At 44.0% G+C, this 27611-nt stretch overlaps 1 protein-coding gene and 1 long non-coding RNA gene across 12 annotated transcripts in view; one reads left to right on the forward strand and one right to left on the reverse strand.

Annotated features, from left to right (window-relative positions):
• Positions 1 to 3386: 3386 nt before the first annotated feature.
• Positions 3387 to 27611, reverse strand: part of LOC116837910 (lethal(3)malignant brain tumor-like protein 4) — a 103145-nt gene continuing 78920 nt past the window's right edge. For 5 of the 9 annotated variants that reach the window (XM_032802778.2, XM_032802774.2, XM_075060949.1 and 2 more), the window contains 3 exons: positions 21174 to 21340; positions 12311 to 12373; positions 3387 to 8201 (listed from right to left, as the gene is read on the reverse strand). In XM_032802778.2, the coding sequence (XP_032658669.1) occupies positions 8073 to 8201; positions 12311 to 12373; positions 21174 to 21340 (359 nt within the window). In that variant the 3' untranslated portion in view covers positions 3387 to 8072. Of the gene's footprint in view, positions 8202 to 12310; positions 12374 to 20190; positions 20291 to 21173; positions 21341 to 27611 lie in introns of those variants that run through there. The other 4 variants (XR_012654871.1, XR_004376815.2, XR_004376816.2 and 1 more) reach the window with 4 other exon arrangements.
• On the forward strand, positions 3961 to 27184 carry LOC116837911 (uncharacterized). 3 transcript variants are annotated; one of them, XR_004376817.2, is made up of 4 exons: positions 3961 to 4037; positions 5017 to 5173; positions 22233 to 22398; positions 26294 to 27184. It is a non-coding gene; the product is annotated as an uncharacterized LOC116837911 (long non-coding RNA). The 3 variants fall into 3 exon arrangements; XR_012654872.1 differs by having other exon boundaries at positions 26374 to 27184; XR_004376818.2 differs by having other exon boundaries at positions 22233 to 22363.

Consider the following 27611-nt stretch of genomic DNA (forward strand, 5'->3'; position numbering starts at 1 on the left):
ATGACTAGAAAAATGAAAGAAACTAGGACAGTAGTTCCACCATCCCCAAGAGCTCATTTTGGAAACTTTAAAGAAGAGGAACATGGTGAGAGGATTGGATTCCATGTCATGCCCTGAATTTGCTAGCTGGAGGAATGCACCTACACATTCCCAACTAAACCAATGTTAGCTAGGCACACTCTTCCACTCTTGGACTGGTCGTGAGCAACTGCAGCCACGTCAGGCCTTTAGGGCAGAATTCTGACAGATTCCATCTCTCTGCTGCTCCAGCTCTCAAAGGCTCGGTAAAACCATTCCCAAGTAGTGACCACAGACTGCTGGTGCCTTAGTACAATACTTTGCACAGTCTACAGCATCTTTCCTAGGAGGATCTCACAGCACTTTACAAACTAGTCTCCCAGTGCCCTTGTGGGGTAGGTAGGTATCCTCCCTTGTGCTGATGAGGAAAGTGACACACGGAGAGGTGAAGTGACTTGCTCAGGCTTACAAAGGGAGTTAACGGCAGGGCTTGGAGCAGAACCTAGGAAGTGCTTCCCTGTTTTAACCACTAGAGAACGCTGTGCTCCTAGAAGTTGCAATACAAGTACCAAATCTGTAGACTTCTTTTTATCACTTTATTTAAGAAGCTTTAACAGTTTTACAAATCACTGTTTTGAACACCCAGGTGAGGACATAAACAGGAACCATACGGGGGGGCGGGGGGGGAAGAGAAGGGCAAAGAAAAGATTGTGTTTCCACCAAGCATGTCCTGAAACTGTCCAAGAATATCCAGATGTCTAACAACCCAGGCTTTGGCTACACTGGACTTTTGTCCGCAAAACTTTTGTTGTTCAGGGGTGTGAAAAAAACCACACCCCTCCCCCCCTGAATGACAAAAGTTTTACCAATGTAAAGCACTGGCGTGAACAGCACTTTGTCGGTGGGAGAGCTGTCCTGCTGACAAAGCTACTGCCACTCGCTGCGGGTGGAATTTTGTGTGTGGGCGGGAGAGCTCTCCTGCCGACAAAGAGCAGCTACACTGTGCATCTTTTAGCAGCATGGGCGTAGCAGCACAGCTGTGTCGCTAAAAGGTGCGTAATGTAGACATAGCCTAAGTGAGGGTAGAAAAAGGATTCAACCAGCAAGCCGGGCAATTCAAAGGCTGGAGCAGAGGACGGATGCAGTAACAACTATGCACTAGTGCTACCAAAATGTGAGGCTCCGCCAGCATCATGCATCTGGGATATCAGCATATTACTCACCAATTCAGCAGGGTCCATCAAAGTCAGGCGAGGCTCCACAAAACGGCACACTCCAAGAGCGCATGTTTCCAGTTAAGAGCAGCACCAAGCCGGCTCTTTCTGCACATAACTCCCAGCTGGAATTCAGAGTAAATGAGTCATCAGCTCATGTCCCCACTCCCGGCTGTTTCAGCGAATAGAGTGCATTTCATTCGGTCTCTGGATAGGATTCCTGTAAAGGAGGACATTATCTCCAGGCCCCTGGAGATGCAGGCTAGTGGGTAGTAATCTGGGTACTATTTTCTCTCATAACCAGCCGTATCCTTCCTTTCATGCAATCTACTATTTCACAGAAGGGTCAGCTCAGGGCAGCCAAAGAGAAGCATAAATACTGCACTGCTTGGCAGAAGACTGAAGACAGGCAGAATGTCTAAATATTTTTAGTCAGAGACAGAAGGTTTGACTACCACTTAACTAGCTGTGATCTGTAAAGCAGTGAGGAAGAATGGTGCTGAGTATGAAGTTCAAAAAAGCAGTAATTTTATATATGAAAGGATAACTAGATGATGTTGCATAGGGCCATATCACCTATACTGCTGTTTTAGCTTCAGCTTAAAACAAGGGGACTCCTCACACACGGGGGCTGTGATTCAAAATGCTGCCAGAGAGGCAAACAGAAGCCTTACTGTAAGGAAGAATCAGACCTAGATTGATTAGCAATCAACCAGTCCAACATAAGCTTGTTAAAATCCAAACACAAAGCTTGTTTCATTTAGCAGGCACAAAATAAGCTATGTGCCTATATCTGTATAAGAAAAGATACTCAGAGTTCGAATGGGACAAAAAATTTCACGTGCACTTGAATTGAACAGTCTGCATTTGGGTGAATGGGAGTAAAACTTGTCCACAGCACCGGAGGCAAAGGTATTCTCAAAGATTTTGATGGAATGAGCTACATTAAGGTTACAGCACAACATATTGATACCAAGCGCATTGTGCTGACAAAAATACCTGCAGCATGTAAAATTCCAAGAGCACAGAAATGCAAGAGCCCTGAGAAATAAAGCCAAAGCTCATTTTGACTGGGGGGTCAAAATGAGATGTTACTGGACAGACACCAGACACTGACTAAATGATCTAGATGCTGTAATAAAAAAAAGTCTAGGGTTAGTGCAGATCAAAATATCTTAATAAAGTCACTGAATGCGAACGCTACGACTCCTTACCCCAATACGAACAGTTCTGGGAGTTACGTCTAGACCTCAAAACGCCAGTGTTTTTGGTTTTGGGTGCACGACAAGGGTGTTGGCAGTTCCAGCTTCAGCTGAGAAAGTCAAAAGTCTGCACCTTCAACTCCCCCCTTTTGGTAGGTATAAGTTTAAATGACTTTCCTTTGGGCTTGTCTCCACACCTGAGCTACATTAAAGCATCATCTACAAGAATTGACTATCTGGATGGGTGGAACTAATTGTTGATCTGCTAATTTGGGAAGAGAGTGACCACCACCATGCTGCATAATGTTTGCAACATATCAAAAGAAGAGAAGTTTAAACTCAACAGGAATGAATGCCAGGCTGGGCTAACTGAAATCAGTTATGTGAGACAGATAATAAGTGACCAGAGTCCAGCCAGACCCCAAGGAAGCAGAAACAACTGTACAAACAGAAAGACCCTCAGATGAACAGGCCTTGCACAGATTCATGCTGATGTTAACATGTCATCTCTAATTTGTTACAAACTAGGTATTTCAATCACAGCTCTTCTTGAGATAGTACAGAATGGCACTGGGATGAGAGGCAAGAAAAGAACCTTTAGGGGTTGTAGTTGTCACAAGAACAAAAATCCTGAAATGTTCTGAGATTAAGAGCCTAAAATCTCAGCTGATACAAGTTCCCATTTGTACGGGAGCTGACCTGTGTGACAATCGCCTGGAGCACTAATACGCAACTGAACTATACTCAGATTGGAAGCAAAAATCCTGGACCTTGTCTTTGGCTGTAAGCAGTTTCATAGGTATGGTTATGGACACAAACAATTCCTCAAGACAGCAGATTCTCACCTTTGTCACTCTCACTCCATTCATATGACTGCAGGCAAGAAATGAAGCCCACTTCCTTACCAGCACCCATGTGTGTCAGATCCTTATTACAGTAAACTCAGTCACACTGAAACAAGTGTTATGTTAATTTTATTCACATTTCCAGAAGAAAGCATCAGTGGCAGCTCAATGTCAAACATGGGGCAACTAGCATAAAAGGTTCAAGTATTAAATAGCAAACAACTTTCAAACGCTGAAATGAAAACCTCACTGTGAATTCCCCCATTTTCCTCATATTTCCAGTTCAAGTCCTAGAAGTTTGAAAATAAACTAGCTCATCACATGATGGAGAGAATGTCAAAAAATTTAAAGCTTTCTGTGGGATCCTTCCCTTAACAGTGCATAAAAGTAGCAGGCAGGAAATCTTCTACAGCGGAACTGGCTTATCCCCTGGGCTCAATTCTTTTTCTTTGGTTGTATGATTTTGCTGTCAGTGGCGCCGACTGCTTCTGTCCAACTCTAATACGATTAATTACCCAGAGCAGAAATTTGCTACCATCAGTTTACAAGGATGTTCATTCATGATGACAGAAATTTGAAAACAAGACTCCCTGCTGAGAGGGATTAAAAAAAAAAGACCTGAACATTTTGGATTTCTAAAAAGGGGATAGGAATACAACATACTGTACAAATATAACAAAAATCATTTAGAATGTCTACTTTCCGATTGCCTTGCTGATCGATGTCTAATAATTGTCATGCTTTGTATTGCTGTGTTGGTAAGTAATAGATTTATCCTTTGTTTTTTTTTAAATGGCTCTTGTCTTTTAAGACTGAAATTCAGCCAGGCAGACAGCTGGTTTTTTGCTTATGTTACTGGTGCGATCATGAAAACCCTCAAACCAAGTGACAAGAGGCAAAAATTTTTGCTTTCTGCTTTAATGGAAATTAAAGAGCAGGGTTCAAACTAACAAACAAATATAATTCAAACATGTGCTTTCAGACCTCTTGCTTAAAGACACAAATATTGACTAGCATTTACAAAAGATATGTTTGCATTGCAGCTGGAAGTGTGCATCCCAGCTTGGGCAGACAGACACACACTAACGCCACTTGAGCTAGCGTGCTAAAAACAGCAGGGTAGCTGGGGGCTAACCACCCAAGTTTGTACCCCAGGGTTTGGGTGGGTTTGTATTTAGGGGCCTACCCCAAGGTGCTGTTTGTACTACCCCTGGCTACGCTGCTATTTGAAGCGTGCTAGGTTGAGCAGAGCTGGTGTATGTCCATCTACCTGAGCTGGGAGGCACGCTGAATAAAACTTTGGTGTTATTTTTTTAGCTTTCCAATGAAATTATTGGAAATGTGATGGCAAAAAGATTTGAAATCGTGAATAGTTATTGTAAAGTTGTTTGTTTTTATTAAAAATAGATATGTGTGTGGAAGGAATACAGCTAATAATAGATGCACATGTTCTTGCTTATTCTGTGAAGAAAGTTTCCAGATTAGAACAATAGGCACAAGAAGCATATTCCTCCTCCTTCTATTCCTAAATGGATCCCTTCCTTCTTCCTGTCTGGAAGCTACTGCTATTGTTCTGCTTGAATACATTCCAGACAAGAACACATTCTTTTCTTTGATGCAGCTGGCTGGGAAGCCCCTAAAGGTCTCACTTCTCTCTGAATAATTCCAGTGACTGCAATCCTCATGGCTTGTTTCACCAATGTTCGTTCATTCTTTCTTTTTTTTCTTTTTTGCCAGGAGACAATCTGCTGTTCCCACTGAGGGTCCCAACTTAGGGAAGGAAGTCAAACAGGAAACTCAGTAGGACCTGCTTATTGGGAACAGAGACATAGTGAAATACTGCAGTCCGACAGCACAATTCATCAGACAATGTCAAAGCACTTTACACAGATGGGTAAGTTGTATCCCTGGTTACAGAGCCTAGTGAGGCACAGTGATGAAGTGACTCATTGATCACACAAGCAAGTCAGTGGAATAACCAGGACCTGAATCCAGGAATCATGTCTCCTTCTCCTCTGCTCTAATCACTAAGTAATTGTGCCTCAATTAGAATAGGAAGTGTGTCGGTGCATGAGATGTGCTACTTGTGATTCCTATTAGAGGGACCCTTTGCTTAGGGTGAAGTTTACCATAAAATGAAAAGCTTCACCATAAGAAAGGAGCCCACCGTATTCTAAGTCACCCCACAGCATTTCTTTCTATAGTACCAGTATGCTTAGACTATGATAATGAAATTGTGCTCTTTGGTGATTATCCCGTTATCACATTGGAAATGTACTTATTTTATAAAGTGCGTATCTGACCCAGCACCACAAAGCTGCATTAAATTACTGAACTCTACTGCAGTGGTGTATGCAGCGCACCATCTGTTATTTAATATTTCAGATTAATCATAGCGACTCCCTCCCACCACTCACTTTTAGTAACTCTTCAGTGTGGAAGGCTTAAACTCCTTAACTCCTTATACAAAAATAGAAAGCTGGCAGACATACTGCTCCACAAATTAATCCTACGCTGAACAGATTCAGCAGCCTGGATTCTGCTCTATTTACAATTTTAAAGGACTTTTTACTTGACGAAGGTTACGGAGACCTTGCTATCGGAAGCTGAAAGGTAAAGCTGGAACGTGGATGTGGCGGCGGTGTAGCTGGAAGACCAACAGTTGCCCTTATGTTTGTGTCACACAGTTGCGTACGAAGTGTTTAAACAGAGGTTGGTGGTTCGTAACTCAGCTCTTGCGGTAGGTGTGGGACTAGCATAAAGGCAGCGACACTGGTGATACAGACTCCAAGAACTATAGCTGGAGGTTTTTGGCGGTGTCTGAGGGCGGTTCATATCTTCCCACCTTACAGTCCCCTGGGAAATTCATCCAGCATTGGTCTTGACTGATGGCAAGCACGAGTCAGGTCACATAAAATCAGCATGGCTACAGCATCCAGAAGTGCTCACTCTCACACATACACCATGGCTTGAGTGGTGGGATTCTATGAGGACAGATACTGTCCAAGCTCCTGAGGATCCCTCTGAACACCCCCTTCTCCCACATGCACACAAAATACCCAAGCGGATTTCCAATATACAACTACCCAGTGAACAGGCTGTCCAGGGATGACACCATGATGGTCCAGAGCATGGGAGGTCACAGAACAGAGCTTTTGGGGATGGAAGAAGTGATCACTTCCCCCAGATTTTGCTATATTGAAAGGAGTTTTCAGTTTATTAATAATTGTGTATAATTGTCACATATTGGGCATCTCACAAGGGGCCTTCTGCCTGTAAAAATGACACTGTGACTTTCAGAAGAGCAGGAAATATTGCCAGTACTTTATTGGTACCAAAGTGTGTGGATTGTTATGTATTGCACAAGGACATAGCTACACACTTTGTCCCCCCTGATACAATTGCTACCTTTCTCATTCTGGACAAACTAGTTCCCTTATTTGAACCTCTGCTTTCCCCAAATATGCTCAGAAAGCGTGGGAATGTCTGCTGCCATTGGCAAGTTGGGGGTAGGGAATTTTAACTAGAGGTGGCTGCCTCGCTCTGTTCCCATTCTCTTGGCAGAAGCTTCATCTCATCCCTGCATGCAAAAGGCACTTTTCCCTTTCCATTCAAATCCTCAGCCTCATCCAAGGAGCCTTCTCTGCCAATTCTGCCTGCAGTGATGCTGGAATGCTCCGAGGAACTCTGACATGACAGTGTCATGACAAGCATTAGTCATTCAACACAGTGCTTGCTGTTTAAAAACTAAAGCAAATATTTTTAGGGGGTCCTGTTCACAATGGGAGGAGAACCATGCTAGCTACAACTGGGTTTAAACGTGATTGTTTAAACATGGCTCTGCTCTTAAAGTGGCGAGGGTCTTAGTGAGACCACCAAATTCATGAATGTTCTTTACCATGTCATTTCTCAGTAACATCTCCATGGTATAGAGATGATAATAGTCCATACTATCCCTCATGGGAAAGCATGAGCTAGGATCATTTTTCTAAATACCTTTAGCGTGTCCACTCCTTCAGTGGAGATCTCTGCCCAACCACTGCCTGTCTTAAAACAGAACTTCTTCCAATCACAGGCCTATCTTAGAGCTCTCTCCAAAAATAACATAACCCATCTCTGTGAAGGAGCCATTTTGACCCCCCAATGCTGCAGTTCTGTTGGTCTGCAGGCATTGCATTAGCTGAGAGTATTTGACAGCCAAGAGCAAGAAGACGAACTGTGGGATTTTAAAACCAGTCTAGAAAAGGTCAGTAGTTGATTTCTAGTGGTGAGGAATTCAAGTGCATTGCTTTGAAGTGCAACCCGCCCCCCTTTGTTCTCCTACTGTCCCCCTCAAGTTTTAAACATACAGAATACATTGAACACGCTGGTGATCATTCAGACTCTTTCAGGCACTATCGTCAGACAGAACAGTCATTTTGCTCAGAGGGTTTTGCTTGAGATAGCAGCTCCTCTAATAATATCACCCTGGATTCCCCTTATAATGGGAGGTTTCTTCTAGATCTTAAAAAGAGATCAATATACCAAAACCAAATTCAATTAGAAAATATAATCATCTTCTCTTCCTGGAAGTGACACTACCCCCATCCCAGGCTGGGGCAGGATTTTTATATCCTCGATATCCTTTCAACAGGTTTCACGTTAAGTCAGTCTGAAACGTGATCAGCCCCAGCTTACAGAAGTTCCAGTCAGTCTATTCAGCACTGTGTAAAGCAGGCACTAAGCACTCGATTGCTGATGCATTCCCCCGGTTCCTCTTTTCCCCTCCTGGCCTGCATCAAAGAGGGATCTTCTCAGTCTTCCTCTGCGGATTTGAACATGAGGATGGCATTGTAGATTTTCAGTGCAGGACCCAGCTTAATGCTCAATATTTTAACTATGTCCGCCTGGTTCAGGAGGAGGAAGGCTTCACCGTCTATCTGCTGTAGGACAGAGAAACAGTACGAAACGAAGATTACTGCCAGGAAACTTCCATGGTTCCCTCCCCAGCTCCCAGCTTTCAATTAACATAAAAATAACGTATTAGGTGCTGATGAAAGAAAGCAGAGTGACAGGCCTTGAGCCTTGAACTCCTGTATTTATCCACAGATAGACATGCATAAGGTAAGCTTCCCACAAATGCTGCCCTTTTCAACATGATTCAATCCTAATGCAGAGGGACCATCTCTGGAAGTGAAAGCTCCTATGCTGAGACTACTTATAAGGGTGCAGTTAGTGGCTGTTACGATGGTGGGTTATGTCCATTAGGAACTATATTGTGGCCTAAGGATTACTTCTGTTTTAAAATTCAGATGCAATCAAGTATCCTATAAACTAGTCAGAAAGTAAAATCATATACCCGACTCTAAAAAATCCTGAAAAATCATGAAAGCAAATCTCTAGTAGGATGTTATTCAGAAACCACACTAATCATGGGCTGGAGTAATACAACACTCTGCTACTTTTCATGCATCTGACAAAGTGGGTATTCACTCACGAAAGTTCATGTTTCAATACGTCTGTTAGTCTATAAGGTGCCACAGGATTCTTTGCTGCTCTACTTTATATAGAGTTTCTTGGAGTCCCATTAAAACTACCCAGGGCAAAACTTAAAGGTGAAGGATCTTTGACCTGCAGATTTGCATGAATGCTTTGGTCATAGATGCTGAAATCACATAGCTGAGAAACAGTTTCCTGTGATTTAAATGTTTGATTATTTTCAGAACTATAATTCTGCCCATAAATATGGAGTCTCCACGTAAGCAGAAAACAAAATAGATTCATTAAAAATCAGTTTCAAAGGCACAAAATGAGAGTGTTTTGTTTAGGAAGGAGAAATGAGAGAGGTATATAAAACAATGCATGGTACGGTGAAGATAAAAGTGTCTGCTCCTGTTTACCCTCCTTCGTAACACAAGTGCAAGGGAACATCCAGTTAAACTGAAAGGAAACACATTTAAAACCGATTACGGAAACCCTCTTCTTATGTTTTTACAACATACATATTTAAGCTGCGGAACTCACTGCCACCAGGTATCACTAAGTCTCAGACCTTAGCAATTTTTTTTTTAAAAGGGAGTAGACATTTACATGGATTAACAAGAATATTCACAGTTACCCTAGAAAGGATAAAGTTATAATTCCTATAGACCCCCAGTGCTTCAGGGCCTAAGCCAAATACTAACGGATAGCGGCAAGGAAGGCATTTCCGTGATAGGCAAGTGTGACAAGGTGCGCTGAGTCAGGAGCTAACTACATTCCGTCACTCTGATACCCACCGTTATTGTATTATTTGGTATTAACTGGGACCTAATTGGACAACAAGTAGTTGACAGAGGGTGTCAATTAACTGAGTAGAGCTACCGCTGAAGGGCTAATTAAAAAGGAAAGCAGCCCTGGCAGGTGGGACTATACACACAGACAGGAAGGAAGTGCAAGAGAGGAGGGTGTCTGAAGGAAGGCAGGACTGGCTGCAAGGAAGCTGGCTACGGAATGCAAATACGTAAATAAAACACTAAAGGCTGTGGCCTGCTGAAAGAACATAACAAAGCATAATGGTGAAGGAAACCTGGAGTGGTTGTGGTCTGTGATTAAGGCCTGAAAGGACTCTCTGGGGGACCACCCTGCGACAGCAAACTACTCCACAGTTGTCCATTACAGGGTTCTGCACCGTCTGGCACTTGCCAATGTCGGAAATAGGGTCCTGGACTAGGCATGGCACATTTCTGATCCAAGATGACAAGTCTTACATTCCTAGGATTTTTTCTAACTGGAAATCTATTGATTTTAACAATTAGCTGAATAGTGTGAGTCCGTCTAATTACACTGGACAGTCATGTGGGCAAGGCAAAGAACTGGGGGTTTTAAGGTTAGGCTTGACAAAGCTTTGGTTGGGATGATTTAGTTGGGAATTGGTCCTGCTTTGAGCAGGGGATTGGACTAGATACCTCCTGAGGTCCCTTCCAACCCTGAGATTCTATGATTCTATGAACTGGGAGCCAGATCTTATTTCTATTCCCCCTATTCATAAAAACACTGCGCAATCTTATGCGAGTCACTTAACCTCTCTGTGCCTAAGTATCTGCAACTGTAACATGGGAATGGCAGCAATGCTCCCTAACTCCTAGGGGGTCACGCAACTTAATTCAGAATGTTTGTAAGGTGCTCAGGTACAGGACTGCTGTGATGAGATTCCTAGAAATAAACAGAGAGCTGCTTAAATAAAACCAAATGAATCTAAAAGAAAAAGTGTGCAGCAAAGCAGTCATATATTTCAGCATGATATTTTGGGTCTGATACAATTATTACAGCTTCACATTGATCCTGTTACTTTCTAAGTCATTTTATTTTAAAGAGACCATTTCTGAATTAGACCCAGACGCAAAAGTAATATCAATGCCTATGGTATACTTTGTCACTTTGTTCCATCCTCCTTGGCTTCTTTCTAAAATTCTTTGCATGATTCATTCTCTTTAGTGCTAAGATATCTCAAATAGAAAATAAACCATCAACTTACTCTTCTCCCCAAAGCCTGCACTGGATTTATTTACCTGAACAGAATGCAGTTACAGGCCTGGTTACAGCTAAGGGACTATTCTAGTGGAGTTCAGAGGTTCTGTCAGTCATACCTTAATTCTTGCCAGATTCTGGCTAAAGCTCAGCCCATTATTAAAAGGGTATTAATTTCGACTTGACCATTTAGTTTGAATACAAGTCTGAAAATACATGAACCCCTTCATGCCAAGGTTAGGGCCTGGCACTTAGCAGGGCTCTGGACTGCTGGAGGCAAGAGGTGAAATAGAAAGTGGCTATGCTGGAAATGAAATTAACTCTAACTACACAATATCAAAAGTTTGAATGGTGGATTTATTAGTAGCTTTACCAGTAGAATCTCATTTATCTACATACTTTGTCAGGAATTGGGTTATTTTCCTGTGCTCAGTTACACTTAAAAGTTCCTGATTTCTGTGACTAAATTCCATGTCCCCCACTCTAGTTAAACAGTGTTAATATTACCTTCTGTACAGTACTTTTTGAAAGCCTCAAACTGCTTTACCTAAGGCTGCATGTCTATCATGGAGGTCACGGACATCACAGATTCCGTCACTTTCTGTGACCTCCCTTATTTCTGCAGTGACTGGGACAGCTGGCTCAGGGTCTGCCTGAGCTGGGCAGCCCCTGGGTTAGCAACAGCAGCAGTTTGGATGTGGGAGAGGGCTCAGGACTGGGGTAGGGGAAGCACTTACCTCGGGGAGGCTGAGGGAGGCGGCGTCTCCCGGAAGCAGCCGACATATTCCTGCAGCTCCTAAGCAGACGGGTCAGGGGGCTCTGCGCACTGCCCCTGCCTGCAGGCACCACCCCCGCAGCTCCCATTGGCTGTGCTTCCCGGCCAATGGGTACTGCAGAGATGGCGCATGTGGCAGGGGTGGCGTGCGGAGTCCACCTGGCCTTCCCTCCCCCTAGGAGCTGCAGGGACATGCCGGCTGCTTCCAGGGAGCTGCGTGGAGCCAGGCAGGGAGTCTGCCAGCCCCATGAAACCTCCTCCACCAGCAGGAGCAGGGGTACTGGGGCCATGCACCGCCCACCTCCCCCTCAGTATCAGGGATCCTGGGACACCCCCCAGCATCCATGATGCCTCTGGACCACCCCCCCGAGAGCAATCCTGGCCCAGGTCTTAGGTAACAGACTGTGAATTTTTGTTTACTGCCCGTGACCTGTCCATGACTTTTACTAAAAATACCCATAACTCAAATGTAGCCTTAGTCATATCCCATCACTTGAAGGAGCAGATGAGATCTGCATCGCATTGCATTGCACTACATTATATAATAGTCGAAGACAGGACCTGAAAAATAACCTATGCAACTTTAAATTCACCCTCCAGTTTTAAAGTGGAATTTGGCTAGGATGCTGCAGCTCCCCAGAAGTGCCACATTCTCTTTCAGAAGCAGAAATCATAGCTTAGCTAGGCACCATGACTCCAAATCACTAGAAATGCAAGAGCACATAGCTGGTAGTGCTACAGGATAACACTTAATCCGGCTATTCTTACCTCTTCCCTGAATACCGAAGCTTGTTCCTTACAGCCAGGTAAACGCTGGACAAAGCTAGCCACCTAAAATAAATAGTGGAAATAATGCAGTTAACAGAGAGATTAACGGGACACCATCAACTCAAAAAACATATTTCCATCTTAATATGTTCTACCTATTATAGTTACAAATGACATCTGAACTGTCTATAACTGAAAGTGATGATAGCAAAAGTCTCTTTTTCCATTTGTCTCCTCTGGGCATCTGACAGCACGATGCTCATAATCAACTCCACGGTCTCCCATGGAGAGTCAGCCAGTTTCTCCCTTGCTGAAAAAGCCCTTACAAACATTGACATTATTTTTAAGGATTTACAAATCAGTCAATCAATCAACCAGGAAGTACGATTTAGAGGGTGCTCTGTCAGCAAATGGAACTTTTGGAAATTAAGATAATTTAAATGAGTTGACAGCATCCCTTTAAGAGGCAAGATTTAGACAATTAAATATGTATGGCTTGCCTGAGGAAGGGGAATCGTAGTTTACACACATGTGAAAAGTGGAAGCACTAGGGAGAGAAAGGAATTACCATTCAGTCATGGTGAAGCAAGGGAGTATAACTAGAACCAATGGGATTAAATGAGGACAAGTGAATTTTGCGTTGAGCAGCAGGAAAAACTTTCTAACGGTGAGATGTGTTCAACTGTGGAATAGTCTCCCCAGGGATGTGGTGAAAGTCCCATGAGTTAGGTTATTTAAAACTAGACTATACAGTGCACTATATCGGGGAAGAGAGAGAAGAAGAAATAGACTAGATGACTTTATGTGTGTTGTTTCAGTCTCTAACTTCCATGGTTCATGGAAGATTTGTATATCAAAGCATAATCTGTTCAAACATCTCTTCCAATTGGATGTTTCCTACAGGGAATGGCTCTATTTCAGAAGGCATGTTCACTTTCTCCCACCAATACAAATGGACAAGCAGTTAAAAGGGACACTGTCAAATACTATTTCCTCTTTCTTCTTAACTCCTGATTGTCCAGCCCCATCCTCTCCTTAAAAAAAATACAAAATGCCTTCTACTAATTCTACTATTTCTGAATTTCACAAATGTTCATTCTTCTCTCTCACTCCCATGAGACTAGAAAGAAACAATGCAAACAGGGTTCCTTCTGTTTACAGAAAACTCCCATTGATTTCATTGGAACTGTAGGTGCCCAGCATCATTTAGGATCAGGCCAGGGTTTAACTACTATTGCCGGGCCAGCAGGGAGAGCTCTGTTTCAGAGGATCCATACAAAACATGGTAACTTTATACAAAGAGGAAATTTGGGGTTTCTGAATGGTGAGATGTGAATCCAGCAGCCTAGGCTGTTTGCAGAGGTAATTTCTCCTTGGTTTCCCCTATGGAAAAGTCCTGCAGAATTTAAACAAAAACGAAGACCTTTCTATTGGTTTCTGAATTGTGCTACAGAATTTAATAGAAAAATGTATCCTGCATGTTATAGTACACGTAACAGGGTGGTCTGTCTCCCTTAAAGGGCAGTGGGGCCCAGAGCCAGCCAACCCTGTTCCATGATATGGGCCTTTTAAGAAAACAGATGCTTAAGGGGCTAGCAGACAAACTGGGAACAGGAGCGAGGGTTAATCAAGTGGCTATGCCTAAACATAATAAAAGACAGCTATTAGGTGACTGTCAGGGGGCACAGGAGAACTGCAAGAGAGCAGCTCCCTGGAACGGGAACCAGATGCTGGATACTGGTGGGGTAGGGAAACCTGCCTGAATCACATGCAGTGAGACCTGTTAGAATACAGTAATAACGAGGTTCAAAGGCTCTCATTGTTTAAGATCCTATGCCTGGTCATGCATTAGCACTCCATCCACATATGGAAGGGGGTCCTCCTCACACAGATCTCTCCACCTCCATGAGAAAGAAGGGCCCAGGTGCTTCATCCCAACATCCTTCCCCAACTCCTGGCCCAGCAGAGGGTGCTCTGCAGTGTCCAGGGCTGCATGGGAGTGGGGAGCAGAATCAGGGAAGGCCAAGGGAAGCAATGATGTATGGCCAAGAATGAGACTGGGGGAAAGCTACAGTGCCAGGGACCCAGTGGGGGCTGCCAGTGATCAGAGTTGATTTGGAGATAGAGGACTTGTGCATGGATACCTTTGACCTCCTGCAGATCTCCAGGGATCATCAGATTTGTGGGTGGGCTCTAGGGCCTTTCCTATGGGATGGTAAACCACAACCTGCTCTTCCCACAGGGAAAGCCACAGAGCCCCCCATATACTGTGTGATCTCTGCGAGGACATGACAGAGATGCCCATGGGAAAAGTCCCCACCTGTGGCTCTGCATGCTGAGGAGGGAAACATGTATAGGGTTAGGGTTAGATCTGATCCACAGGTTTTAGAGTAGTTTCTAGAGAACATCCTGTGATGCTCTGTGCCTTGGGGGAAATACCCTGCACCCCCATGTTCATCCTCATAAAATGATTGTGTGGTATCCAATGCAAAGTTTGTCATGTTGGGTGTCTTCAGAAGGCTCATGATTGTCATAAGTAGATAGGTAAGGTAAGGGTTAAGTTTCTTTTACCTGGAAAGGGTAACCAAACACCTGATCAGAGGACCAATCAGAGAACTGGATTGTTTAAAAGTCAGGGGCGGGAATTTGTATACTCGGGGGTCTTTGTGTTTCTCGCTATGAGTAACCAAGTTCCTACTCCCATCTTAATCAAATATCTACAAAAAGTCTTGAGCTACAAAGGGAAACAAAAGTAATTCAGGCTAAAAAGGGAGCTTTGTTGTTGTGTTATACAGATGTGGATTGCTGGGCTTTGTTGCTTCCTCGGCTGTGAGGGACAGCTATCTGCACTGTCCAATAAAAATCCTAAAAGGCAGTGAGTAGAAAACGGAAACAAAGTAAAATCGGCTATGATACTGCTTTTGCTTTTTACTTACTGTTGTGTGATTGCTGTCTATTTACAAATTGGCTATTTTTTTAAAATCAGACTGGGTTGTTCATAATTTTCTTAAGTAGGTAGCCTGTATTAATTTTATGCAAGTTATATTCTGTATTTTCTCTTTCTATATAACTTTTTTTCCCCCTTTTTTTTTTCAAATTTGGTGGAAAAAAAAGTTTTTCCCCTTTTCTAGTAAGGCAGAGAATTGAAACTCTGTATCAGGTATTGTTCCTCACGGGAAGGCAGGAACGGGGAAAGCAAAGCCAAGCTGTTGGTATTTCTTGCATCTCATTGTCCTGAGGGAAAAGAACGCTATCTCTTTGGAAGCAAAGACAGGTTATCTGAGGTCACCCAGGGGAGGGTTGGGGACTCCAGAGAGAGGAAAGGGGGGTCAGGCCCTATCAATTCCTGACCTGGTGGCAGCCTATCAGATCTAAGCTGGAGATTAAGCTTAGAGGACTTCATGCTAGTACCTTATATTTGAACGCTAAGGTTCAAATCGAGGAATATTACTATGACAATGATGCACTAAGCATTGTTGTTACAGTAATGTTATAGGTTGTAATTTCATGAATATAGTTATGAGGCTGAAAATGTGTCCTCACAACTTAAAACAAGCCCAGGCAAAACTCTCCAGGAACACAGGGGCAGTTCACACCTCATCAGGGCATGTATGGGACAAACCCAGCCCAGCCTCACAGGAACAAAGGACACCGGCCTAGGCAGTAACAAAGGGTCTATTGGACTCTCGAGTGAGTCACGCCCCTTCCCTTGGGACTTGTCTACACTACCAAGTTTTGTTCACAAAACTTATGTCAACACCCGAAAGTCGACAAAACAAAAATTGCCAAAGGGTGCTCACACTTGCTCCCTCTGTCGACAGATCATGTCCACACTGGGGACACCATCATTGACAGGGTGAGCAATGGGTGTTGTGGGAAGAACGAGCTGATCGCTGCATGAGTTCTCCCACAACCCCCTCAGCTGCCGAGAGCAGCATCACAAGCAGCTCTGTGAGCTCTCCATGTTGAGGAATGGCAAAGCAGCACAGCAGTCTGTCCCCCTTCCCCATGACAGCAGTCTGCCTGCTGCTGTGTTCCTAGTGCCAGGCAGAACAGGAGCATTCCAATGATTTGCTCTTTGTTTGTTCCCCAAAGGGAGCAGCACACAGATACTTCCCGGAGCTTTGAAAGGGGAGATGCACATGCCTGCGGGGCAGCAGAGATCAAAACACTGAGCAGAACAATCGGGGCAGGCATCGTGGGATACTAGTGGAAGCCAGTTTTGTGGATGAAGCCAGTTTTGTGGACAAAACAATCAAAAGTGTTTACACTGGCTCTTTGTCAACAATAAAGGAAGGGGAAAAACCAAAAGTCTCTTGTAGGGGTGGAAGTTTTTTGTCACCAAATCTGGGTGTTTTTTGTGACAAAAGTCCCATTGTAGTGTGTACGCTTTTGCTCTTTTGTCGCCCAAACGCAATTTTTGGTGACAAAACTTGCCAGTGTAAACAAGCCCTTGGTCAGTTTGGGTAATAATGGCCACCTGACTCTGAACTGGGGTGGGGGGAGAGGGAGGAAACACCAAGAGGGAAGAAAGAACATGATAAAAGGGAGAGACATTTGCCATGCTCTTCCCCTCTCTTCCACCTCCATCTACAGACACCACCAAGCGACTGAAGCGCTGATCAAAGGGGAGAGCCTGGCTGAAGGGTAACCAGCCAGCCTGTGGTGAGAAATGTCTAAGTTTGTAAGGGCATTGAAAGTGTTAAGATCAGCTTAGAATACGTTTTGCTTTTATTTCATTTGACCAAATCTGACTTGTTGTGCTTTGACTTTTCACTTAAAATCTATCTTTGTAGTTAATAAATTTGTTTATTTATTCTACCTGAAGCGGTGCATTTGGTTTGAAGCATGTCAGAGATTCCCCTTGGGATAACAAACCTGGTGCTTATCAATTTCTTTGTTAAATTGATGAACTCATATAGGCTTGTAGTGTCCAGCAGGCATAACTGGACACTGCAAGATGGAGGTTCCTAGGGTTGTGTCTGGTATGGGAGATATTGGCTAGCGTCATTCAGTTGCACAACCCAAGCAGCGGCTGGCCAAAAGTGCCCACTCACGTAGCTGGGAGCAGCTTATGTGCCAGAGGCTGTGCGTGAACATCCCGGGAGTGGGGGTTCTCACAGCAGAGCAGGGTAAGGCTGGCTTCCAGAGTCGGGGACTGGAGTGGCCTAGCAGATCACTGGTCCAGAGAACACCAGGGGAACGTCACACATCCCCAACAGCATGAAATTCTATAGGGCTTCTTCCATAAGGGTTGTAATGGGGTCTAAGGTTTGAGATAGGATATTGAAGTCTCCATATTTCTGGCATCTTAAGTACCCCTTTCCTCTGATGGATACCCCCTCTTGCATAGATCTCTATTATTATACCTGATAACAATTTTGAAGGTAGTGGGATGCTGGAGTCTAAGCCAGCATGCGGCCTCCTTGTAATAACATATCAAAGTAGGAGTGACAAGACCACGTGAAAATATGCAAATAGGAGCTAGTATTAACAAGAGCTTTATAAACCACGTGCAGCTTGCACAAGGACAATCTCCCACAGCCTTCTGTATTAACATCTCATGCGGGATTAACTAATGAGCAATTCAAACTCTGTCACATATTAATATATCCCTGGGACTCGACCCTCCCAATCCTACCATCTAACTACACTTTGAAAACATGACAGGAAGCTTTCAATAAATAACAAGCCCTCATTCAAATGACAGCTTTTTTTGACTGGTCAGTATTATTGATGGCAAGCCTTTACTTGGGTGTCTCAGATTACTGCTGGTCATTTATTTCAGCTGCTCTCCAACCTTAGAGATTAAAATAAATTATTTTTCTTTAATGTGGGTTGCGTAAATTCTCAGACTAAATGAGAATTTTCAGAGTTCAGAGGCTCCTGGCACCAACCACTGACCAACGACTACCTGTCAGGAAGGTGTTACAAGTCCAGGTTTCCAGAGACCAGCTCTAGTTTTGCCCACTAAAACCTAGAAGTTCCTGCTGTCTTTACCTTCTTCACAGGCCTATATTATATTGTATATCCTGGTTCTCCAACTGCTTCTTTCATGGACATCTCATTGAATCCATGGGAATTCTGCAAGATTGGATCCTTTTCCTGATATTTAGGACAAAATCTGATATGCCTGTTGTAACAATTAAAGCCAAGTAGGCCTATTTTAATTGCTAGCCTAACTAGTGAAAAGTAGGTAAATGTTCATGAAGTGTCACAATGATTTGTTATATAAAACTGTTTAGGAAAAGATGTGAGGAGGAGGCAGACAGATGGCATTCTTTTAAACAGAAAGGATCCACTGACACCACTCCAAAGACTGTGTTAAGAAATCAATTAACCAAAATTGCAATGTCAGAAATGAGGCCTAATTGGTGGACAAAATAATGAGAGGATGGATTATTCCACCCACTATCTTTTTGGGGCTGTTAAAAAAGACTTTTTAGGGGGGTGCAGTGGGGTGAGGGGAAACAAAAGCAAACTTTTTTTTTTTTTTTTTTTTTTTTAACTATCAGTGCAGTTGCAGCAGGATTGTTGCCAGGACTCTAGACCTTGATACTGCAGTGGAGAGGCCTGTTCATCATTACTGCACCAGCAAGGATCCCAACATGATACGGTGACATCCTCATCTGTCATTCCCTCCCTTATGTGCTCCCTTTCTGCCATCTCTCTCCCTCTAAGCTTTCACCTGATCCTGAAATGAACAGTACTGAACAGCACCCGCACGGTGAGATGAGCCAGCCCATCCAGCTCTGCTCAGCTGGAGAAGGCCCAGTGCAGGAGGGGGACCAGACTAGACCAACCAGACTTTGGCCCTGACTAGCGTGCTGAGCCAGGTTCAGAACAACAGCTGTTATGACCAACCTTCCAGCCCAAAATATCTGTCTGTGACTGACCAGGCGCCCTGTATCCTGAGAACATTAACAAAAGCTGCATTTTCTCCATCTCCACTATCCTCTCTCTTCTCTCTCTTCTGTGTCTGTCTGTTTTGTCTAAATAAGGAAAGCAACTATCATTCCCAATTCAGAATTAAACAGCAGAACTAACTTTATTTCCTCACCAAGGGGGACTGGTGAACTAAATAAGAGACCAACCAATATTCACCATCTCCAAAAACGGACTTTGATAGGTTTTGATTAAGTTTGTTTTGCATAAATAATCAATTTCTGTTTCAGTGTTCTTTACCGTGTTTTGATTCTTTTCTTTTTGTGTGGTTCAATCAATACATTTCTAACATTTGGCATGAATTTTATAGTGTTTGCCAGTGAAGGAGCAGGCTGAGGTCTCTGAATACCAAACCCCGAACCTAGTTTAACACCATTTAATGTTGGCTAGTGCCTGGATTATGTTAACATCTTTAACTCTTTGGGCCCATATATTCTACCAAAATGAATACAATCACCCTTCTAAAGTCTCTGGTGTTGCTCCTCCTCCTCATCCAAATCCCTGGTGGTCAGTGTCATAACATGTAGCAAAGACTGTAGCACAGACAAGCATAGTTTGGTGTATTCTGATGTTCAGTGCTCAGCATCTATACTGCCCCTGCTTCACCCCTGTCCTCACAAAGGCTTGTCCCCCACTCTGCTCTTTTATGAAACAGCCTCAACATTTTGTCCAAAAGAAAAACAACATTCCATTTGTTCTATTTACATTAGCAGTATCAGGTGTTACAATTTTTGCCCTCCCTGGTTTTGATGGATGATCTACTGGAAAGCTGAAGTGGAAGCTTTCTCAGCTCTGAAAAGCAGGAAACAGGGATGGTGAATCTTCTACAGAGAGATTTTTCTCTTGGGAATTAGTTGTGAATTGAATTCAAACAAGTTTTCACAAAACCAAATGAGAATCCCTCAGTTTTAAACAAATCAGACTAAGTAACCCACCCTGTCACAATTGCTCAGGTCACAGTCTCTTGTGATGTCTTAATCTCTCTAGTCTCCAGTCTTCTGACGAATCCACCAGCATAAAGAGACAAGCTGAGATCTGATTTTCATAGTGTAAAAGGCAGGAGGGAAAAAACACTTGTTTGAAAATCTGTGAAGCCTCTCTATGAATCATAAAGAAGCAAAAAAGGTCACAAACTTTATTTTTTCTTTGCAAGACTTTTTTACCTCACAACCCACATTAGCACAGATTTCCTCCTGCATGAGAAGGCCAGCCATCATGCTCCAGGAGTCAAGTCTCTGACACTTCAGAGCAGGCGGGGCAATTCTAACCAATGCCCTAGGCATCCAAGCAAAGCGAGCTACTCAGCACACAGCAGCAGACATGCTTTATCAGAGACCACCTAACCACAGGGGACACATCTTATTTACAAGCACGGCATCTTATAAGCTAGGACTGAAAAAATGTATCTCTGACAGCACGACTACTACCTCTCAGAAATCATGTCTTACTGTGGCCAGTTTGGTTCTGTATGTGAGACAGGCAGGGAGAGGAAGGAAGAAGGACTCCAAGCATGCACACAGCACAATTTTACTGTTATCTGCAATGTAAAGTGAGTCAGCAGCAGAGTCAGGGGAGGAACAGACCAGAGGAAGCCAGTGTCCACTGTCAACATTTTGTTTCAGGCCTGAGAACGAAAAGGGTCAGGACTAAGCGGTGGGAAACAGATCCATAATCAGGGAGACACCACATGGTTGGACAGTAGGGGGTTAATACAGAATTTTTTCAGGGATTCAAGGTAAAAACTTTTGACTGAGCCAGTTATTTTCCTGCATGAGCCATCACTGCAAAGTAAACAGATAAACCACGGCCTACACAGGGGAGGAAAAAAGATGTCTTCCAATCAGCACTAGAGAAAAAAGGAGTGACCCGAGATTCCATCAAGCAGAACAAGCAGAAAAGGCAGACGCACAGCACTCACCTCTTCCACAGTCCATTTGGCCACGCTCCTGGCAGTGAGGCCCGAAACCTCCGGCAGCAGCCTGCAGTGCTGCTCCCAGCAGAGATGGAGGCGGTGGGTTGGGCTGGAGGACAGGGAGGGCATGAAGACAGACTGATGGAGGGCCTGCTGCAGAGTGAATTCTGTGTCTGGAAACAGAAACGAGAGGAGTCAGAGTCAGTAGTCAGTCTTCAATTTGAAGCAATACCAAAAAAACACAAAAACCAATGAGTGTGTGTGTGTGGCGGGGAGCGGGTGGTAACACTTTGGAAGGGGAGAAAGGTGGGGCAGGAGCACAGACTGCTATTCCATGGCACACTGCACTGTGAGCATGCCCCCAAAGAAGGGAAGGAAAAAACCAAAAGCAAGGCTGCCAGGCTGGCGACGTGATCGTTAGCTGTTTCTAGGCAAAATGACGTCCTGCTGCTAACACAGACGATGTTTGCAGCGTTTTATTGACAAGGTGGAGGAGTTCTGGTAACAGCATCTTTGGCTGGAAATAAATGGCACCATTCCAGTTCACAGCCTGTAATCGGCTTGCTAACAGTGCGACGCATGCCAGATGATGGCCTGGACCAACTCCCTCCCCCACAAGAGACTCCAAAGCCAGGAATGCTCTAGGTTACCCCCAGACACCAATATTGCTCTCCATTTGTCAAATGAGAGTGAGGCTTAAAAAAAAATAAAAAAATAAATCAAATCACTCCCCCGCCTTCCCCCCCACCAAATGAGCTCACTTGATAAATGCAGAGTCATGGTCCTAAAGGGATTTGTCTGGTTATACAATGGGAACTGATGCAAAGGATGGAACAACATAGAACACTTCCTCTGGGTTATAATGGTTAATGTTTACTGGCTCCTCTCCTCCCCCCACCAATACAAAAGGGAAGCATTTCTAAACCTTGGAATACTTCATGTAACATTACGGTCAAGGTTAATGGTGCCACCATGTGGCAACAAAGAATTATGCTTTGTTACTTTACTGGCAAAAAATAAAAGCATATAGCAAAGATTCAGCTTCCTCCCTTGTCACTCCTTCAGAGCCGCTGAAAAGTGCTGGGACAGCTCTTGTGATTAAAGTCCTGCAGATTTTATCCAGAGAAGAGGTACCGCCTGCCCCGCATTGTCCTGGCAATGTGCTTCACTCTTGTTCTGGAGGGCCACCCATAGAGGTGAGAAGGAACTGCAGACTCCATGGGCCATTTAGGTACAGTATTGGACTTTCTACTGACACTACCAATTGGTGCTCATTGTGGTGGTGATTGGTGATATTCCTGTAGAAAACGGACTGAGGGTATGTCTACACCGCAGTCATAGGGAAGCGCACCCAAGCTCGCTTTGATCTAGCTAGCTCCAGTAACAACAGCGGTGAAGCTGGGTAGCACCAGCATAGGCTAGTGGCTGGAGGATTATAAGAACAAGTCAGTGGGCAAAGTTTTTGGCCGAAGGGCCACATCTGGGTTTGGAAACTGTATGGCAGGGGTGAGGGCTCCAGCTGGGGGTGCGGGCTCTGGGGTGGGGCTGAGGGGCTCAGAGGGCAGGAGGGGGATCAGGGCTAGGGCAAGGGATTGGGGCACAGGAGGTGTTCAGTGGTGCAGGCTCTGGCTGGTGCTTACCTCAAGCAGCTCTCGGAAGCAGCGGCATGTCCCCGCTCTGGCTCCTATGCATAAGGGCTGCCAGGGGGCTCCGTATGCTATCCTGTCCAAATGCACCGCCCCTGCAGCTCCCATTGACTGCAGTTCTTGGCCAATGGGAACTGCGAGGGCGGCGCTTGGGGCAGGGGCAGCGTGCAAAGCCCCCTGGATGCCCCTAGCCATAGGAGCCAGCAGGGGGACATGCTGCTGCTTCTGGGAGCCACACGGAGCCATAGCATGGAGTTGGGCAAGCCCTGGCCCCTGCTCCCCAGCTGGAACTCGAGGGCTGGATTAAAACATCTGAAGGGCCGAATGTGGCCCCCGAGCCATAGTTTGCTCACCCCTGGGTTAGACAAACACCAACTAGGGTTGGTCTAGGTATATTTAACCTGACCTCACTGTGGGGGAATGGAGTAGACCAGGGATTCTCAAATCTTTTTTTCCCCCTGATCCCTCCACAACATGCTATAAAAATTCCACAGCCCACTTGTGCCACAACTGTTTTTCAGCATCTAAAAGCCAGACCTCTTGAGGATCCTTTCAGTCCTACATTTCCACGATTCTATGAAATCCACGGGGGGTGGGGGGAGTGGGGAGGATAAAATCACTAAAAGATGGAGCACTGGAAGAAAAGCTCCAATGGAAAAAAAACAAAGATGCAAAGAAGAAAAGGCAAGTTTCCAAGACCTGCAGTATCCTCATCAGACCATGGGAAAGCAGCACAAGAAGCAGACCTTAGACCAGAGCATCAATGCACTCTTCGTTATTAGATATAGAAATCAAAAGGGGAAACAGACAAAAATAAAGTCAAGTCAGGCAGTGATTAGAATCTCTATCCATATATGAGAAAATAATGAAAGTAAAAAAACACATCCCACAAGACAGAATATTCTACAGGAAGCAACCATCCCAAAATATAAAACAGGGGCTGGTTTATATCCTTTTTGGGGTGCGGAGAAAGGAAACTATAAATAATCACAACTACTCCTCCCTCAAGGGACTGTGGGATAACATCCTAAAAGGGAGACATAGTGAAAGCACTATATTTTGGATTATTTTAAAACTAGACAGTGCAAAGCAGAGGCTATATTTAGGGAGAAATCCTGTACTGGCCACCAGGGGGAGCACCAGTAGGTTTACCCTGCCCCCACCATCTCAAACTTCCATGACTGTAAGATACGTCATATGTCAAGCTATATATATTTTAAAAGGCATAAAATTACTTATTGAGAGTTTAAAAACCCCTCCTCACTCAAATACTCATAAAATATTTGGAAGTTCCTCAGATTTATTCACAATACTCAATTTTACTGACATAATTTTCCTGTTTGGTCACTATTTCTTTCAGTGTTATTCCATCACTGTTATTTCATGTGGCCCGTTTGGTTCCCTTCTTGTCCCTTTTTTCCTTCAATCCCCTCCATTCCTCTAATTTGGGTGGTTTTGCCCCAGCGTTCACCAGTGTTAATCCTTCATACGATACCTTTTGTTAATCTTTGGAGCAGGGGAGGGAGTAAGGTAAATGTGTGTGTGTCAGCTAAAAAGTCTGCATGTGTATGTGAGGTGTTACAAATACCACTGAGGGATGGGGTAATAACTAGAAACAATCAGGATTAAGATTTCTGTGTTTTAAGTGAACGTTGTGGGGAAAATTCCTAACTGTGGTGTAGGGAGGTTATTTCACATTTGAAGAGGAAGTGCCGGAAGCCCCTCTGCTGGATGAGAAGCTGTTAATCTAGGAATACTGATACACAATAATGGGATGAACATTGTAAGTGACTTGGTCAATGAGATATAACTGACGTGATCAGACTGTCCTGGGTGAATGTAGTGATCTAAGGCTTTGTCTACATTACTGCTTTTGTTGGTAAAACTTTTGTCGGTCAGCGGTGTGGAAAAACACACATACCAACTGACAAAAGTTTCCCTGGCAAAAGTGCTGGTCAGGCCAGCACTGTGTCGATGAGAGAGGTTCTCCTGCCAATATATTGGGGGTGGTTTAATTATGACAGCAGGGAGAGATCTCTCCTGCCTCTGTGAAGTCGGTAGTGTAGACACAGCCTTAATAAGAGGCTGTAGAAAGAGCAAACAGGAAAGTCACAACACAGATCTTGATAAGCAGCCTCAAGCACACAGTTGGAAGACAATAGGGTGAGCTATTAGCTTCAAGGACCTTGTAATCTGCCTCTAACACACAGCAAGCCTTGTTTTGGCCAAAGCTAGGAGGGTGGAGATCAAAAGAACACTAAACAGTTAAAAAAAACTTTTCAGGAGGAGAAGAGGGAGGGGTTACTTGTCAGGAGCTCAGACAGGGAGACAAGCTGACGGGGGGGGAGGGGGGAGGAGTGCTCTGTGGAAGAGCCACAAGGGGAGCTGGTCCTACCTGGGTCCCCGTGCCATGAGGAAGATGGTTAGATAAGATGTCATTTAGGCATGCATGCAGTCAAAAAGGCTTTTGTTCTAAATAAACAGTAATTTGCTCTAAGGAGGCTGGGGGAATCACTGCATTAACCAGCAAAAAGAACAGGAGTACTTGTGGCACCATAAGAGACTAACAAATTGATCTGAGTATAAGCTTTCGTGGGCTAAAACCCACTTCATCGGATGCATGGAGTGGAAAATACAGTAGGAAGATATATACACACACAGAGAACATGAAACAATGGGTGTTACCGTACACACTATAACGAGAGTGATCAGTTAAAGTGAGCTATTACCACCAGGAGAGAAAAAAACTTTTTGTAGTGGTAATCAAAATGGCCCATTTCCAGTAGTTGATAAGAACGTGAGGAGCAGTAGGGGGAAAAAATAAACACGGGGAAATAGTTTTACTTTATGTAATGATCCACTCCCAGTCTTTATTCAAGCCTAATTTAATGGTGTCCAGTTTGCAAATTAATTCCAATTCAGCAGTCTCTCATTGGAGTCTGTTTTTGATTTTTTTGTTGTTGTAACACTGTGACTTTTAGGTCTGTAATCGAGTGACGGAGGAGACTGAAGTGTGCTCCAGCTGGTTTTTGAATGTTATAATTCTTGACATCTGATTTGTGTCCATATATATATTCTTTTACATAGAGACTGTCCGATTTAGATCACTCTCTTTATAGTGTGTATGGTAACACCCATTGTTTCATGTTCTCTGTGTGTGTATATGTCTTCCTACTGTATTTTCCACTGTGTGCATCCGATGAAGTGGGTTTTAGCCCATGAAAGCTTATGCTCAAATAAATTTGTTAGTCTCTAAGGTGTAAGGTGATCAGATGTCCTGTTTTTATAGGGACAGTCCCGGTTTGGGGGACTTTTTCTTATATAGACACCTATTATCCCCCACTCCCTGTCCTGTTTTTTCCACAGTTGCTGTCTGGTCACTCTACTAAGGTGCCACAAGTACTCCTGTTCTTTTTGCTGATACAGACTAACACGCCTGCTACTCTGAAACCTATATTAACCGGTGTTCTGTTCCCTCAGGGAGCAACAACAACAGGGTCTGAGTTTAAGTCAGACATAATGAGATAATCATGGTTAACATACATGGCATTGTAATCCAGGGCCTGGTCTGAGAGTGACAGAACTGTGAGTCCACCTGGAGCCAAGTAATGGTTGAAGGCCCAAGAAAAGGTGCACTAGACAAGATCAGGAGAGGCTGCAGGTGCAGTTTGTCTAGTGACTGTGACAGCTCCATTGTTTTAATGTCAGACAGAACAAGGCCCTGAATAAGACACTATCAGGCACTGGTAGGTCAATGCATGACAGTAAATAACTTAATAGTGCTATCCATCTCTGTTGTCTGTGGTTCTGTCTAAGCTGAGCTTAACTGGAACAGATGGACGTTCCCTAGAAGGCCAGAGCCCCTTCTGGCTGTCAGGGGCATATATGACTGACCATAGTGACGAGCACCAGGTAAAAATAAGAAAAAGTAAGTCATCTGCCCCAGCTTGTGCCTGTTTAGCTATTTTTTACTTGGATCTTACTACAATGTTAAATACTGCTAAAAGCTAGGTCTGTGCGGCTATCTGAACTGGCTTTTTATAGTAAATCTGTAAGTTAAACACGCAGTTTGCGGAAGTACAACCAGTAAGAACCTTTTCTTTAAAAACTGACCCACAACTTGCCAGAGGAAAAACTCCATATTCCCTCCCTTGCTCTGTTGTGGCCTCTCTCTTATTTTCTGAAAACTAGAAAATTTTTAAAAGCCTTTAAAAATAAAATAAAATTAGGAGTGATTGAAAATTGCTACCATGTGATGCCTGTCTGATGGGATCCATGGGAAAGCAGACAGTGACTCTTAGTCCAGCTTCTAGTGGACACGTGTTTACCATAAAGCCATCTCAGCAGAGATGTCAAGGAGTGAATGGGGAATGAACCCCCCTTCACCCTTAGAAACTAAAAGCAGCAGAGAATCCTGTGGCACCTTATAGACTAACAGACGTTTTGGAGTGTGAGCTTTCGTGGGTGAATACCCACTTCGTCAGACGTCAAACTAGTTTCTCCGTAAAAGGGGTGAGGGTTCATTGTGGGACAGTGTCAGAGGTCCGGCTAACTTGCCTTCCTGCTTCCTGGGCAGTAGCTGTGAAGAAGGGTGTAACTCTAGGGCACTGAATCTGATACCTCTAAGAGTCCATAATATTTGCTTTAATATATTTGTGTGGGGAGGGGAGGGATTTGGACTGTAGCACATGCTTGAGATGATTGCCTAGGGCAGTCACCAGAGTGAAGTACTAAAGATTCAAAAACTGTGAAGTACCAAATGGTTTCATGGTTTCTTTACCTAAAACACACACACAAA

This window comes from Chelonoidis abingdonii, chromosome 25 (genome assembly GCF_003597395.2).
Source record: "Chelonoidis abingdonii isolate Lonesome George chromosome 25, CheloAbing_2.0, whole genome shotgun sequence".
NCBI lineage: Eukaryota > Metazoa > Chordata > Testudines > Testudinidae > Chelonoidis > Chelonoidis abingdonii.